General features: G+C 44.5%; 1 protein-coding gene across 2 annotated transcripts in view; it reads right to left on the bottom strand.

Moving 5' to 3' along the window:
• LOC144728371 (ephrin type-B receptor 1-B-like) overlaps positions 1–18,524 on the bottom strand; it is a 175,526-nt gene that overhangs the window by 12,267 nt on the left and 144,735 nt on the right. The window contains exons 11-13 of one of the 2 annotated variants that reach the window (XM_078607758.1): positions 14,291–14,538; positions 11,042–11,257; positions 8,574–8,759 (exon numbers count right to left, since the gene is read on the bottom strand). In XM_078607758.1, coding sequence (XP_078463884.1) covers positions 8,574–8,759; positions 11,042–11,257; positions 14,291–14,538 — 650 coding nt within the window. The remainder of the gene's footprint in view (positions 1–8,573; positions 8,760–11,041; positions 11,258–14,290; positions 14,539–18,524) is intronic. The other variant, XM_078607759.1, reaches the window with a different exon arrangement.

Here is an 18,524-nt window from a genome sequence, read left to right as displayed (position 1 = left end):
AGAGAGATGTTAAGCTTTGCTATGCTTGGGATCTTTGGATAAGCAAACCAAAAACTCAGGCGGTCTGTGCAAAGAGGAGTGAGAGCCTTAGCTACCAGCTAAGCAGGGCTAACTTGGACAGAAAATGAAGTTAAATCTCTTGGTTTTCAGAGATCCATCCTCCCCGGTTCTTAGACACTTTGATTGCACTGCCCTCTCAGTGTCAGCACAGGTCAAACAAACACACACACACAGATTACTTGTCTTCCACGAGATTCATTTTTACCACATCCTCTTAAAACCAAGGGATAGATCTTTGCTTCACACTGACTGGTGTCTCGCCTGGACATAATCTTGGCTGAACAATGATAGAATGTGCTCAAAGTTTACGAATATAAATAGGCGTGTGTGTGTGTGCAAAATTATATCGAAAGGCCTTGTTCCTAAAAATGACCTACATTTTATGGCATGCCTTGTTTACTTCCATACAAACAAAGTATGCTCATGAAAGCTTTTATTTTACGTATTGGCAACGTGCATATTTAAATGTGCACTCTCCTTTTGGTGCAACGTGGCACCTACATGTATGTTAGATTTGTCTCACAAGCGTAAAAAAAACTAAGTTTAAAAACTCAAGCTTTATCCATCAATAAACGATCTTTCGTCAATGGGCGGTGAGGGGATACGTATACATATTTGACTTTAAATAAACAGGAAGCTTTGATACACAGGAAGCCCATAATCACTCAAAATTGCAGCTATTGACACCACATGGTCAGTGACCTATGAATGAGTAAATGCCGGGCCACTGCTCCAACGGTCAGTACACGCAAGCCAACAACATTCGGGTTTTATGTTTGCTGTTTGTTTGCTGAGAAAGCCCATGTCAGAACAATGAACTATAATAGCTGTCAAACACTATGAGCTTGTAATTGTAGCTTAAATCTCCCCCGCACTGTCAAATATTCCCATCTTGCCACACAACTTCTTTATACCTCCCCGTTCCGTGCCACTGCCCTCCCAAGACTGCCCTTTGACCCCAAAGCCCTCATTTCTTGACCTGAAACTAGTAAATGAATCTCCAAAGTCTCTAAATTACTCTCTGGTATCAGAATCCCATCAACCATTTTTATAGTGATGGGGTGATGCGTTACATGAAAACAATGCCGAATAAGATCATAAAGCGCTGAAGGAAAATGTAGAGAAGAAAATACATTTAATCACGAAATACAATTGATATCCTCCCATTGATTTGTACACTCATGGCCATAATTATGTGACAGCTACACGTATGCAAGAGACGCGATTAAGTAAGTTACGTTTCAATTCACATGGCTTAAATTCCATTTGAAACACTGTGCTGAGATTAACTTTCTGCATTTAATCAAGTTAAGAACTTTTTAATGCATGTCGACAAAGACCTTTGTTCTGGAGTCCATGCATGTGCCTCTGTTGTGAACAGTAATGTGATTTCCAACATTCATGCAATTAAACCTGCGATCCATATAACTCTGACACAAAAGCTACTATTGACTCTGGTCTGGCCTTCTAGCTCTGCCCATAACCCGTAACCAGGTTAAATACGACCTGCAGTGAGGGGAAGGAAATCCGAGTGGGCTTTAATTAGAGGATTAGTTAGGGTCTGGTAAATAAGGAACAAAGCTTAAATAGCAGCAGGGACATATATAGTTGTATTGCCATGGGTCAGTTTAATTCAATAGTGGGATTGCAGGGGGAGGGGATGGCTTGGGCTAGGGTCAGAGATAAAAAGCTCAAGCCGAACGCTGTCTCACTCGTAAAATTTTAATGATCACATTTGAATAACGCATCCTCAGTTGGAATCGTTTTTTTATTTCTGCGCGGGTGTCAATGCACGCGTGGCTCGTTCAAAGCGTTTAACTGAAGGATGTCCTACATGAGCACCCACAACCCTCTGTTAGTTAGTTTTTTTCAATTCTCTCAGCAGGATTAACAGTTCGATATCTATCATTAAATCAGCCGGATTGCCCCGATCCCATCAGACCTCGTGTTAGCCTGCATCATGCTATGATAGGCGATCGCCATGCGAAAAAGGCAGGCATAGTGGGAGTTGTTGTTCTGACCACCGCCCCCCCACCTTCACAACCTGCACGGTGAAGTATGGTCAAATAAACCTCACTACCCGCAAGGCGTGTGTGGGGGGGAGACCGTCAATACAGCAGTGGGCTTCGACAAAAAGGAAGGGCTGCACTTGCACACATGCACGCTAGCGCCGTGCACGGGCTCGTTTAGTCAAGACCCGGCTACGAAACACAGCCACCCCAGCTCTGCTGTTTGGTGTGCAGTTCCAAGGAAGGGGATGGGCGGATCAGCCCTCGGAGGGCGGCGACTGTCACGAAGGGGTTGCTTTTTGGGAAGGGGGGCAGGGGAGGGGTACGGCATAGGCAGGCCGAGAGGAGACGGAGGGGGGGGGGCTCTTACCATGCCGCTCCTTGGCCATCGTAATTAGGCCATCACTGTTTCTCGCCGCAGACAGCCGGGTCACATTTTGAATCCAAAAGGGAAACACCCTTATTAAAAACAATTATTCTCATAGTCATTACTGTCATCGTGAGTAAATGTAGTGGGAGGAGAAAATAAGTTTATTTTTTTTTAACCCTACTATTGTCTAAATTCGATACACTCAAAACACTGAACAAAACATGCTGCAGTGCTTGTGGAAATGTATTAAATATGCATATAATGAGATTAAGCCAAGAATGCTTGCTGTGGGTAGACAATCCTTTGAAAACCATAGGGACCCCACCGTACTAAGATGCCACAAGGCACGAGGCATATGGAACACGGATTATCATATACAGTTTATATCAGTTCAGCTCCTTAATATAAACTTGGTGAGAGCTGACCGAGACAATTTGCGTCTCTAACAAAGAGAGCCTAAGCTAAACTTTAAGATAGAATGCAAGGGCGATATGTACGGACATTAAGTATAAAAATGCACAAAATCTGTAAAACGTGTTCATGTTTGTTTTAAAAATGAGAGATAATTAATAACTAAATAAAACAATAATAAGACATACGGATTCATTTATATATATCAGTTTGCAAAATATGGGCCGGTGTGTATGCTTCTAAATACATTCAGATTGGAATTATTATCAAATAATTACTGAAGATTGACAAATGTGCTCTCAGTGGAACCAGAATGATTGTCAGGAGGTCATAGGACAATGACTTTATATATAATAGAGAAAACAGTCCATTCCAATAAGAAACAGTTATCTGTAATGAAAACCTAGTAGGGAATGAAGAATGCATGTTAATCCACCGGTCACTTGCTGTTCCGCCTCCACCCTGCGCCCAGTCTCGCTTTCACTCCTTCTCTCTGCTTGCCCCCTTACAATGGAACAAACCAGAGGTGTGGACTCGAGTCATGTGACTTGGACTCGAGTCAGACTCGAGTCATGAATTTGATGACTTGCGACTCGACTTGGACTTGCATAACAATGACTTTGTCCCACCTATGAGATGTGGACTCGAGTCATGTGACTTGGACTCGAGTCAGACTCGAGTCATGAATTTGATGACTTGCGACTCGACTTGGACCTGCATAACAATGACTTTGTCCCACCTATGAGATGTGGACTCGAGTCATGTGACTTGGACTCGAGTCAGACTCGAGTCATGAATTTGATGACTTGCGACTCGACTTGGACTTGCATAACAATGACTTTGTCCCACCTCTGAGATGTGGACTCGAGTCATGTGACTTGGACTCGAGTCAGACTCGAGTCATGAATTTGATGACTTGCGACTCGACTTGGACTTGCATAACAATGACTTTGTCCCACCTATGAGATGTGGACTCGAGTCATGTGACTTGGACTCGAGTCAGACTCGAGTCATGAATTTGATGACTTGCGACTCGACTTGGACTTGCATAACAATGACTTTGTCCCACCTATGAGATGTGGACTCGAGTCATGTGACTTGGACTCGAGTCAGACTCGAGTCATGAATTTGATGACTTGCGACTCGACTTGGACTTGCATAACAATGACTTTGTCCCACCTATGAGATGTGGACTCGAGTCATGTGACTTGGACTCGAGTCAGACTCGAGTCATGAATTTGATGACTTGCGACTCGACTTGGACTTGCATAACAATGACTTTGTTCCACCTATGAGATGTGGACTCGAGTCATGTGACTTGGACTCGAGTCAGACTCGAGTCATGAATTTGATGACTTGCGACTCGACTTGGACTTGCATAACAATGACTTTGTCCCACCTATGAGATGTGGACTCGAGTCATGTGACTTGGACTCGAGTCAGACTCGAGTCATGAATTTGATGACTTGCGACTCGACTTGGACTTGCATAACAATGACTTTGTCCCACCTATGAGATGTGGACTCGAGTTATGTGACTTGGACTCGAGTCAGACTCGAGTCATGAATTTGATGACTTGCGACTCGACTTGGACTTGCATAACAATGACTTTGTCCCACCTATGAGATGTGGACTCGAGTCATGTGACTTGGACTCGAGTCAGACTCGAGTCATGAATTTGATGACTTGCGACTCGACTTGGACTTGCATAACAATGACTTTGTCCCACCTATGAGATGTGGACTCGAGTCATGTGACTTGGACTCGAGTCAGACTCGAGTCATGAATTTGATGACTTGCGACTCGACTTGGACTTGCATAACAATGACTTTGTCCCACCTATGAGATGTGGACTCGAGTCATGTGACTTGGACTCGAGTCAGACTCGAGTCATGAATTTGATGACTTGCGACTCGACTTGGACTTGCATAACAATGACTTTGTCCCACCTATGAGATGTGGACTCGAGTCATGTGACTTGGACTCGAGTCAGACTCGAGTCATGAATTTGATGACTTGCGACTCGACTTGGACTTGCATAACAATGACTTTGTCCCACCTATGAGATGTGGACTCGAGTCATGTGACTTGGACTCGAGTCAGACTCGAGTCATGAATTTGATGACTTGCGACTCGACTTGGACTTGCATAACAATGACTTTGTCCCACCTATGAGATGTGGACTCGAGTCATGTGACTTGGACTCGAGTCAGACTCGAGTCATGAATTTGATGACTTGCGACTCGACTTGGACTTGCATAACAATGACTTTGTCCCACCTATGAGATGTGGACTCGAGTCATGTGACTTGGACTCGAGTCAGACTCGAGTCATGAATTTGATGACTTGCGACTCGACTTGGACTTGCATAACAATGACTTTGTCCCACCTATGAGATGTGGACTCGAGTCATGTGACTTGGACTCGAGTCAGACTCGAGCCATGAATTTGATGACTTGCGACTCGACTTGGACTTGCATAACAATGACTTTGTCCCACCTATGAGATGTGGACTCGAGTCATGTGACTTGGACTCGAGTCAGACTCGAGTCATGAATTTGATGACTTGCGACTCGACTTGGACTTGCATAACAATGACTTTGTCCCACCTATGAGATGTGGACTCGAGTCATGTGACTTGGACTCGAGTCAGACTCGAGTCATGAATTTGATGACTTGCGACTCGACTTGGACTTGCATAACAATGACTTTGTCCCACCTATGAGATGTGGACTCGAGTCATGTGACTTGGACTCGAGTCAGACTCGAGTCATGAATTTGATGACTTGCGACTCGACTTGGACTTGCATAACAATGACTTTGTCCCACCTCTGAGATGTGGACTCGAGTCATGTGACTTGGACTCGAGTCAGACTCGAGTCATGAATTTGATGACTTGCGACTCGACTTGGACTTGCATAACAATGACTTTGTCCCACCTATGAGATGTGGACTCGAGTCATGTGACTTGGACTCGAGTCAGACTCGAGTCATGAATTTGATGACTTGCGACTCGACTTGGACTTGCATAACAATGACTTTGTCCCACCTATGAGATGTGGACTCGAGTCATGTGACTTGGACTCGAGTCAGACTCGAGTCATGAATTTGATGACTTGCGACTCGACTTGGACTTGCATAACAATGACTTTGTCCCACCTATGAGATGTGGACTCGAGTCATGTGACTTGGACTCGAGTCAGACTCGAGTCATGAATTTGATGACTTGCGACTCGACTTGGACTTGCATAACAATGACTTTGTCCCACCTATGAGATGTGGACTCGAGTCATGTGACTTGGACTCGAGTCAGACTCGAGTCATGAATTTGATGACTTGCGACTCGACTTGGACTTGCATAACAATGACTTTGTCCCACCTATGAGATGTGGACTCGAGTCATGTGACTTGGACTCGAGTCAGACTCGAGTCATGAATTTGATGACTTGCGACTCGACTTGGACTTGCATAACAATGACTTTGTCCCACCTATGAGATGTGGACTCGAGTCATGTGACTTGGACTCGAGTCAGACTCGAGTCATGAATTTGATGACTTGCGACTCGACTTGGACTTGCATAACAATGACTTTGTCCCACCGATGAGATGTGGACTCGAGTCATGTGACTTGGATTCGAGTCAGACTCGAGTCATGAATTTGATGACTTGCGACTCGACTTGGACTTGCATAACAATGACTTTGTCCCACCTATGAGATGTGGACTCGAGTCATGTGACTTGGACTCGAGTCAGACTCGAGTCATGAATTTGATGACTTGCGACTCGACTTGGACTTGCATAACAATGACTTTGTCCCACCTATGAGATGTGGACTCGAGTCATGTGACTTGGACTCGAGTCAGACTCGAGTCATGAATTTGATGACTTGCGACTCGACTTGGACTTGCATAACAATGACTTTGTCCCACCTATGAGATGTGGACTCGAGTCATGAATTTGATGACTTGCGACTCGACTTGGACTTGCATAACAATGACTTTGTCCCACCTATGAGATGTGGACTCGAGTCATGAATTTGATGACTTGCGACTCGACTTGGACTTGCATAACAATGACTTTGTCCCACCTATGAGATGTGGACTCGAGTCATGAATTTGATGACTTGCGACTCGACTTGGACTTGCATAACAATGACTTTGTCCCACCTATGAGATGTGGACTCGAGTCATGAATTTGATGACTTGCGACTCGACTTGGACTTGCATAACAATGACTTTGTCCCACCTCTGGAACAAACTCACTCTCTACATCCGACTCTCCCCATCGCTTTCCTCTTTTTTTCGCACTACCCCTAATGTCCTCTCTCTTTTATCTTGCAATTTCCCTACCTCTTCCGCCACCCCTACCCAGCACCACCTATCCCCCATAAGCCCTCCCCAGCCACAGCCTCCACAACGCTCCCTCCACCCTCGTCACTACCCCATTCGCACTCCTTCTTTTGCCATTTTGTACCATAGTCGGTAAGCATTTTTCTTCTTGGTTCTTTCGGTAAAGTCACGTAGAAGGGAAATAATAAAAGAATAAAAATAAAACATAATAAAATTATTCTCACGACGTTTCGGCCACAACGCAAGCAGCCGTCCTCAGGTGAAGAACAGGTCTGTCGGAAAGACAGCGTTTTTTATTATTATTATTTTATTATTTCCATTCTACGTGACTTTACCGAAAGAACCAAGACGATGAATCCCTGCAGTCACGAAAGCTTTAAATCGGTAAGCATTGTCGAGCGCCTTGGTGAAAGGCACTTTATAAATCCTAAATAGAAAATAATAAAATCGTTGAAGTGCAATGCTAAAGGACACAAAAGCTCCTGCGCAATCTGAAAGTTGGTTAACCTCATGTATTTTCACAACACTTATTTTTATTCCAGTGGAGTCTAAGGATGATGGTTGACCAATCAATTGTATTATTCCATATATTCCCACCTGTCTGTCCAGATTCAGAGAAACCACATTGATCCATATGTGTAATTTTCATAGCAGTACAAGCTACAGAGAGACACATACACAAGTTACAAACTTATGCATATAGAGTTATATGTTCGCAGTTTAGTCAGTGACTGATTGATGTATATTTTGATGATGTACAGCAAATCCTATTGTTATAACCAGGACATTTCACAAACCAACATTTTTTAATTATAGCACCCAATAAATCACAGTCTGCTAGATTTATTTGTCGCACTGATAAGGTGCACACAGCATGATGTCTAAACTAATTCAAGTCCTGTGCTAAACACTTCGAAATAAATATTCTCCTTTAATATGACAAGGAGTTGATAAGCAGAGTTTTAATAGGACACATGTAGGTTGGTGAGCCAGCGGCTTCAGGAGTGGCCGGAGGAATATCTGAATCCCCATCACCACCGAACTGAGTCATTCTCCCCTGTTGGAGTCTGACCTTAAAGCTAACAAAAAGCCAGGCTATGCCCCACTATTGGTGTCTAAGTAGCTACGTTGACACTACACTGCTTGGATGTGCAGTGTAGCCCACCTCTCTGGCCTCTCTTTGTGCTGTGAAGAAGAGGCATTGCCTGTAAACGTCACCGATTATATACTTTTTCTTTCTAAGGCCACACATGGCTATTGACGAATGCATTGCATTTTTTGCTGTTATTTGTGCTCATGCACCACTGCCAATGCAGCAACAGCAGCGGCATCACCAAATCATTTGTTGGATTTGAAATGGGTGCATGCACTCACGTCCTGGTTGCTCATGTCCCAGTAGGGCCTCTCTCCGTATGACATCACCTCCCACATGACAATGCCGTAGCTCCACACATCACTGGCCGTCGTGAACTTGCGATATTGAATCGCTTCAGGTGCCGTCCACCGGATCGGGATCTTCCCGCCCTGCGTGCAGCAACGAAGACGCACGAATCCGTCACTCTGCCAACAACATTTTGTACAGAAGTTGTTGCAAGCATTTCCGAGGAGACAGGGAGGTAGCATGACAAAACAATTATGCATGTGCTACTGAATTTCTGAACGGTTCTGCGCACACGACCCGATTCGTGGGCTTTATGATAAAATACCATAGTACATCCGGTTTTCACGCCATTCTTATAGCACAAGTCTATCAACACGAAGGCTCAAGGCCACCAAGGTGCCGTGGTAGTTTCCCAATAGTGGGTGAAGTTTGCCGTCGTGCAAATCCCGACTGAACAATTTGCCAACTGACGATCTCGCGGGATCTTTAACGTCCGCTGTGAAGCAGACGGCGCGTGTGTTTGCGGTCTACTCGACCCTCGGTGATAGGCGGGGCAACCTTTCGGATTCGAACCGCAAAAAACCTCTGCGACAAAGCGGGCGAATGCACCGCCGCTGGGTCGCGTCACCAATTTGGTAGAAAAAAAATAAAAATGAAAATAACTCAATTAAATCACGACGTTTCGGAAGCGATTTAATTTAGTTTTTTTTACACCTATTTTTATTTTCACCTACGTGACTTGACCGAAAGAACCAAAGAGTATGGATCCTTGCAGTCACGAAAACTTCAAATCTGGAAGCAAATGCTTTTGCCCGCCAATTTTCAGCACAGTGAATGGCCAAGTCAGCGGACAACGGTGAAAGTTGGCTCGCTGTTATGTGAAACATAACAAAAATATGTGAAAACTACCCTCTTTTTTGAGCCTTCGTGAAAGTTTTTAAACGTCAATTATTGTATAACACGTACGCTATAAAATAACAGAACCATATAAACAATGGAAGCTCGTTAACTTTGAAATATGTATCATTATAGTTTATATGTGCACTCAATTCACCGAACAATAAAAATGTTAATCTGAATTTTACGTCTTAGCACCTCAGGCACTAATAATTTTCACACAGTTACAGCAAGGCATCACACACAGGCTCGTCACATATGTAAAATAATGCAAGAAAAAAAACCCGTACAGGCCAAAGTGATGTTTTTTTACAACATTTATACGTTAACATTAACAACATAACGTACCTCTCCTAAATGAAGAATACGTTTTTTTAGAAGTGTCATGCATTGGAATATTCGGCTCATTCCCTTTAATATTATTTGGAATATGGAACCAAACCAAGTGCACCTGGCAAGCTATGATGGTGGTCACCGATCATGAACCGGGCTAAACTCTGCTCAGTTTCAGAGATCCCGTGAGTCGTAGCATTACGTGAAATTGCACGATGACACGTTAATAGGGGGTGGTCTTAATTTAAAATACGTTCACTATTGACAGTCTGAACACTTTAAAAAATATCTTCAAGCTCAACGATTTTGACCGCCCATTATACAAACAGGGCGAGTCAATCCTGAGAGTAAATGGGGCTTATGATGGCTTGTGATGAATAACGTTACGTGCCAGCGCGTTTCATTTATTGAGATGGATAAATGCTCATGATAAAAACTGTGAGTGAAGTTAAGTGCATCTCACTTAAGCAAGTTTTATGTCACACATCTGGAGGGCATTTATTTATTTATTTACCCCCCCCCCATCTCACATTAATTTTGAGCGTGAACCGAGGTGCCTTTTCTGCGTGCGAGTTGATGTGTTCATTGCATGCTCGAACATACGTCGCGGACCTCCAATACTTTGTTTAAAAAATTATCAAGATTGATCGTGTTATGTTACGTTAATGTAATGCTAACCCACACAACCTCAAGGCACTAGAAGTAACAGCTGGATGCAGCCTTCGAGGCTACTGTGCAAGTGGGATAACACATCGCAGTAGTCTACATATCGGCTATGTTGATTGTATTAAAAAAATGTAGCCTTGAATTTAATTGGTTTTATTGTTGTTTAGCATTTGAAATCGGATGGCCATTGGTTTTGTAAAAAAAAAATATTAATCGTGTAACTTATTTACATTTAGAGCTGTATTTTTTTTTACCCAAGTCTCCAATGAAATAATAGGGACTCTGGTGTGACAAAGGGCTCTTAACTGATTTTTAACACATATTTCTGTTTCAGTACATTTCGCGGCCATATGATGTTGTATGGAAATATAAGCCATTAGATTACCGAATATGCCAATTGGTTGGTATTTGTTGAAAGCAAGCAGGTGCATGTTAATGACCACATTGAGTATATATTTGCCACCTACACCACTATATACCTGCCTGTACTACTACTACACACATACACACTATATCGTACAAATGCAATTGATGAGTGTGATAGACCAACGAGGCTTGCCCTCACCATGGCGCTGGTGTAGGTTGGGTCGGAGGTGTCGTCCTCCAGAAAGCGCGAGAGGCCAAAGTCAGACACCTTGCACACCAGGTTGCTGTTGACAAGGATGTTGCGTGCTGCCAGATCTCGATGCACGTAGCTCATGTCTGCGAGGTACTTCATGCCGGACGCAATGCCCCGCAACATTCCCACGAGCTGGATCACCGTGAATTGCCCGTCGTTTTGCTGGAGAGAGACATTTGCAACGCCGTAAGCCATTTTGTGTCGAGCGAGCGTGCAGGGTAAAGAAGAAAAAAAAAAAATCTGCGATACGTGAAAATTTACGTATTCTTGATGGTGATTAAGAAATGCCTACGTTCAATCTTAATTTTTTTAAATGCCTACGTGTAGACAGTTTGCACTGCTTGAATGTGTACAGAGAGGCGGAGGTTAAAAACGTTTGCAGGACTTGGAATGTTTTTGTCTTCACGATTCAAAAGATGTCCCATACATCACGTATTGGGTGCGATGCCTGCATGCATTATAACATGCCTTGCGTGTTTTTTGAGTACGGCCATACATTTAAATAGAGGGGCTCTCCGCAGTGGAGGGCCTCTTCCGCCAGCAGTGGCATGAGCAGGCAATTGCAGAGTTGCATCTTTACCCCTTGTGCATATTTAACAACATCATACAACTTAAATTTCGATTTAAAGCTTTCGTGACTGCAGGGATTCATCTTCTTGGTTCTTTCGGTAAAGTCACGTAGAAGGGAAGTAATATGTTTTATTTTTATTATTTTATTACTTCCCTTCTACGTGACTTTACCGAAAGAACCAAGAAGATCATACAACTTATACACGTGTGCACGTTACAGCCGTTTTGTCAATCCACTATTCGGATGAGGACCTCCCCATGCCGTGTGTGTAATGGACAGGTTACAAGTGTACAGTTTATAGTTATTAAAACTCATTGCTGCAAAAGTTATGATTGTCATATGTTAACACCGATTAGCACGGTTGGCTCGGTACGGTGCGAAAGAAGTTCAACGTACATACATATAAATACTTGTTATTATATTTCTGTAAAGTAAAAGAAAACGTTGCATTTCATTATTTTGTCAGATTAAATCAGACCTGGTTGCACAGTGTCTTTGTAGTGAGGGAGGTGTTGACTGATGGTATGCTTTGGAAAATCCGAAGTAACATTTAAGAATAATCAGCTTGGGTTGGAACCTAGGACATGGTGAATACTAGCGGTATTATTATAATTGTTATTATAATACTCGAACAGATGAGAAGAACACACTATTGTTTCTGTAAAAAAAACATACTCACGGAGGGAACTCAAAGGCATCCGGCCATTCATAAAGAATTTTGTAAAAAAAAAAATGTTGGCTACATTGACATTGGCACAAACTGCAGAAGCAGAGAGATATGCAAGTCAACAGACACAATGTGCACACTGAGCGACTGGTTGAGTGGATTGATAATGAAGAGGGCCAAGGCCTAACAAAGAATGACATATATTGTGAGAATAACAGCCAAAGTACTGCATAACAATATCACTAAATAGCTACTCTGTGACTGTTGATTCTAGAGACGTTCAATGGCATACAATAAGGGATTGATTCCATGCATTTATGATTTGATAACCAACCAGCGCTCGTTCGGAAATCCATTCCCCAAATTCGCTTAGCCACTGATTGTGAACTCAGGCTCCATGATGCGTCAACCCTTTCCCCACTCACATGTTGTCGGTACGTCTTTGTATCTGAGCCTGTGTATCTGTGCTTGGAGAACGTGGTAGTGTAGCGGTTAGCGTGCTGCGCTAGGAATCCAGTAAAATCGAGTTCGATTCCTGCTCACGGCCAACACCAGTGATGATTATTTGAATGGGTCCTACCCCCTCCGCTCTCCCCGCTAGGTTGACTCAGCCTTAAATGAGTACCTAGTATGGTGTGTAAAAAACATCAGCACTAGGGAGACAAAGGCGGCCAGGCGTGGTGCTGGCCACACACCCCCTCGTGTGCCTTGGTGGCCTTCTGCTGCTCGCACTTGCTCCAACAGTTTGTTTAGGCCATATGGGGGATCTTAGTATATTTGGCTTGCATTTCATAAGTGCCAGCACCAAAAGCTCCTTCTGCAGCACGTACAGTGGCCCTGACGGGAATTGCTAATGTTGACAATTACCAAGTTACCAGCGAACGGCAAAATGTATGGAGAAAATCTGCTGACGTTCGAATCTTCATCAGGGCTAATGTCAGTGTTGTTCTATCTGAACCAGTTTCGGGCTGTCCTAGGTTTAATCAGCCTCAAATGAGTACCTGGTACAATGTGCAAATGTCAGCATTTGGGAAGAAAACGAGGGTGAGCATGGTGCTGGCAATGGTACCTCATCGTGCAGACTTCTGGCCTTAATGATTGTACTAATTCAAACAATCTATGAAAGCTGAAGGGGTATCTTTGCCTCGTTATGTGCAGTGAGCTCTCAGACTGAGAACGACTGCATTCCTACTGCTGACATTTGGTCTCTGAACATGCAGCCCTTTCGTTTCTGGGTCAATTTCCGTGAAGAAATGGTTACGGGCAGATACTGATCAACGTCATTGGAAAAGTCCCGTTTCACTAAATGTCGCCTTGTGCACTCCTGCACAGCTGCCATACGTGTATCGTGTGCTAGTGTTCCTCGATGTGTCACTCAGGCCCCTAGTAAGCCATCAGGCCACCAGGGAATTCCTGTGACTCAAAATCCTACTTTGATTGTCAGGGTGGGATGTTGGAATGTAGCTTATCAGAGAAACATCTACACGTCCACAGATTTATTTTATTGTCAGAACTCAATCAATCAATCACTTGACTCTTAGTTTGCAACAGGTGAGATGTGGGTGGGAAATTCTGAATCTGAGGCAAATACGATGACTAAAAGGGGAATCGCTGCATTGGAAATGAGAATCTTCTGGATAAGCGTAGGGCCCCAAATAGCTCTAGACAAGGGGACCCAGATTTACAAAATGACCATCATATCTATTGGAAAAAAACCCATCATAATTCGAATATCACCACTAATAATAATAACTATACTCATAATTAGTGATGTTTACACGCCACACCAGGTACTCAATTGAGGCTGAGTCGACCTAGGGGATGCCCAGGCCCAGTTCATATAATCGTCGCTGGTGTTAACCGTGAGCGGGAATCGAACCCGGGGCCGTCGTGTCCGTAGGGCGTGGGGCGCGCTGCCCGCTGCGAATCTACCGCTGATTGGCAGGCGCTCACTCACCCGCAGGAAGGAGTCGAGGGATCCGTTCTCCATGAACTCGGTGATGATCATGACGGGGCGGCTCTTGGTGACCACGCCCTCCAGGTGGATCACGTTGGGGTGGTCGAACTGGCCCATGATGCTCGCCTCGCTCAGAAAGTCGCGCCGCTGCCTCTCCGTGTAGCCGGCCTTGAGCGTCTTGATGGCGACCGCCATCTCGCGCTTGCCAGGAAGCTTCAGACGCCCGCTGCACACCTCCCCGAACTCGCCTGCGTGAGAGAGAGAGAGCGAGCAGCGGTTTTGATTCAACCAACAGCTTCCCCCAACCCAGCCCCCCCCACCCACTGCCAACACCACAACCCCTGCCTGTCACCCACACGAATGCCGAGGTCGCCGGTTCGATACAATCTCCCGGCACTGTCGTTAAACAAAAGCTGCAAGATTCTTAAATCCCCGCGGGCCTCGGCCTGCTCGGCATCGCACCGCAGCTAGTCGATCAGCAGGTCGGGAGTGACGTGGTAGAGCGTGGATACTCCCACTCCTTCCAAAGACGTCTGGCCAGCGTGGACGAGGAGGCTAAATACTAAATAGAAGGGACTCTCTGAAGCTCAGTTTAGTGGAGGCCCTGCCGTCAGCAGTGGCGAGAGCAATTGCAGGGCTGCCCCTTTATCTTGATCGTGGTGACAAGGGCTTAGCGCTGGCACGCTCGCCACTTGTTGCAACAGGTTTACAGTTTACATCGAGCGGCCACCCTGGTTTTTACTGTGGGTGTAGTTGACTGTAACAATATTACACACCGTCTGCTTCACAGAGGCAGTTGAACATACCACGAGGTCACACGGTTGGCTGTGTACGGTGCGAAAGAAGTTCAACATACATACATACGCAAGAGTGAGATATTGTGTGCTGGTGTCAGGGTCCGAATTTGTCGAATTCCAATATTCACCACAAAGTACTAAAGTTGAATTAGTCATAGTTTGTATCGCCCCCTGCTAGAAGATTAGTGCCGCATGTCAATCTTGCAAATGTTGCTATCCTGGGCCCTTGAAGTTTCACCTCGTGAAACAAAATAAACGTGACTCTGGAAACCTTTTACGAATGCAGTAACTTAGCATGATGGTGTGCTGCCCCCGGCATCTTCTGACCAGGAACTTTTTGAATTGCTTAACAGATCAGATAATCTCTCTGAAGTTAGTGGGGGGAAAAAAATCCTTGCTCTCACATCCAACAAAACGTACATGAGGAGTATCATCCATTATTCATTTTGAATGGGTTCAAGAGGAATACTGCATTGGACATATTATTGCCAGACGTGTGTAATACGCTAATTGCAAATTCAAGTGTGCAGTGCAATGCATTGAGACCATTAGCACGTGCGCTTAAGTATGCAATTGTCCACAGTGTTTATTTATAACTTGTGCTGCCCTCAGGATCTACTCGACAGCAGAGCGAATACAACGGTACGCTATCTGTCTGTGTATCTCCCTGCGTCTTGTTTGGAGCGTCAGCAAGGTACCCTATACAGTCAAACCGCCGCAAGGCAACCATTAGGACACGGATTACGACGTGATTATGTCCCTGCGTCTGACCTTCTCGCACCAATTCTTACATTCCTGGCTCGACCCCCCCCCCCCCCCGAGGGTTAAAGGTACCAACTACATAGGAGATGGGAACGTGATGTGATGCTTTCTCTAGGCAGCAACCAGGGCCACTGCCATCTCATTCAATCACAGCACCGTGCTCCCCGTGCCTCTCCTAGATAAACTGGCGACTTGGCATGCTCTGTTCAATCACGGTGTACAGCCGCGTGCCAGTCCAAGATTGGCTGGCATAATGGCATGTTCTATTCAATCGCGAGGCAACGCCGTGTGCTTGTCGGAGATAAGTTGGCACTGTGATATGTTCCATTTAATAGCAGCGGTGTGCCATACTGCCATCCAAGAAAGTTGGTGTGCTGGCATGTTCTATTGAGCCACAGTCACGGTCTGCGCGTCTGTCTCATGTAAGCTGGCATAACGGAATGCCCTATTCAATCATGGGCACGAGCCGCGCATCCGTCTAATAAGTGTTGGCACAACAGGTCATTCTATTCAATTATGTGGATGTGCTCTACGCGGGTCCAAGATAAGTTGGTGTATTGGCATGTTGTAGTCAATCACGGGGGTGGTGGCGCATGCCTGACCAAGATAAGTTGGCACATTGGCCGCGTGTGTTCAATCATGGAAATGTCTTGTATGGCATGGGAAAAAAAAAAGTTGTCATAATGTGAATGGTATATTCAGTCAAAGAGGGCTTTTTATTATTACCAGCCCTTGTACTGTGATGGAATCCCAATGGGCTGGTTGATGAACAAACATTTGCTGCAGTCTCATCAGTCAATGACAGTTTCAGCCAATGGACAAGCAAGACAGTGGCCATGGCAAACTAACATAATACTGTAGCAAACTGGTGGCACCTGTGGTGACAATGTGTGGTTATGAACAGGTGAATGTACGTGTAAAAAAGGCTACAGGTTTTCCAAAGATCTACGGAAAGAAACGTGTCAGATGTACGTCAAAGAGGCAGTTAAGGAATGAATCAAAAAGGGGATGGAGCAGGAGTCATTGATGCTGTTGCTAAAGCGAAATAAGTGAGGTGGGAATAGGCAGGAGAACAACGAAAAAATATAGATTTTTTATTTTATTTTACCAGATAACGCCCACTGAGCTATGAAGCTCTTTTTCAAAAGCGACCTGGACATCGCAAATGATAGCTCAACGAAAGTGGCTTATCGTCACGTGCATATGTGAAAACTTACGAGAGATGAAAGATAATTAAACACGGAGGGGAGACTGTGGAAAGAGACAACGAGATGGATTCAAAGAATTTGGAGGCCATTAGCGGACAGCAGAAACCAAGGCAAGGGAGACATGGAATACCAATTGGGAAGACACATGCACATTAGTGGGAAGGCACAGGTTGACAACAATAACATTTATACGAGTTTCAGTATAAAGCAAGAGTTGTGTGGGCAGTGGCAGTCTGAAGTGTGCACCATATGGGGTGGCACATTGGCAGTGTGTAGACAAGAGCATCAACAGCCAGAGCAATTTCGTATTGGTGAATCACTTTTAAATTCATCGCTCTACAATTTGCACCCAACCGAGGCATTGTTTAGCGTTGTTTTTTTCAATAGGATTTGGGGTTTCTTGGGTAAGATGGGAATGACAAGTAGCTGAACTTTACTTTGCAAGAAAAATCCCTGCCGTTTTCGCACGGTGGGTTTAAGCAACGGGCTAGCGAGAGGTTGCGTAATATTACGAGCCCACATCACCTTTGTGAAATAAAACCTTAAATTTCGATTTAAAGCTTTCGTGACTGCAGGGATTCATCTTCTTGGTTCTTTCGGTAAAGTCACGTAGAAGGGAAGTAATAAAATAATAAAATTAAAACATAATAAAATAATTTTCACGACGTTTCGGCCACAACGCAAGCAGCCGTCCTCAGGTGAAGATCAGATCTGTCGGGGAGACATTCAGACGCTGTGACATTCAGACGCTGTCTCCCCGACAGACCTGGTCTTCACCTGAGGACGGCTGCTTGCGTTGTGGCCGAAACGTCGTGAGAATTATTTTATTATGTTTTATTTTTATTATTATATTACTTCCCTTCTACGTGACTTTACCGAAATAACCAAGAAGAAATAAAACCTTGTGAAGAGCACAACACAGTGCGTGTACGTTATTCGGACATGTTGACGCTATTATGTCAGAATGGTGAAATGCTCGTGTCCTTACTACACCAACCACAACAAAAAACACCCCCCCCTCCAAAATTAATTTTTAGGACTGCTTTGGGCAGAGCACAATCCCAAAACAGATTTAGGAATGGCACGCAGGGGAATGCTGTCACTTTAAGTGATGCAGACGTGAACAAAAATGTTCATTACGTCACTAATGCGTGCCCATTTAACATAATAACTCAAGTGAGTGACAAACAGCTGTTTTCGTCTCATGTGCCACGGATTCTGTGGCTTTTAGGGGGCAGACGCAAGCCCCCTTTGGCTCGAGAGCTTTGGCACTAACAGTACACGCACATTACTTTTGGGTCAAGGACTAGGCAGCTTTTGAACACTTAATCGCATAAATTCCCTCAAAAGCACTTTAAGGCCAGACTTCAAACAATTACTGCTTTGCTCATAACCTCCGAGTGAAGATTTTCCACCAAGATAACTGCTTGTCATTAGCAGGAAAAAAAATACTTTTCTGCAGCTAAA

This window comes from Lampetra planeri, chromosome 28 (genome assembly GCF_965212315.1).
Source record: "Lampetra planeri chromosome 28, kcLamPlan1.2.h2, whole genome shotgun sequence".
Classification (NCBI taxonomy): domain Eukaryota; kingdom Metazoa; phylum Chordata; class Hyperoartia; order Petromyzontiformes; family Petromyzontidae; genus Lampetra; species Lampetra planeri.
This window is presented reverse-complemented; position numbering and strand designations above follow the sequence as displayed.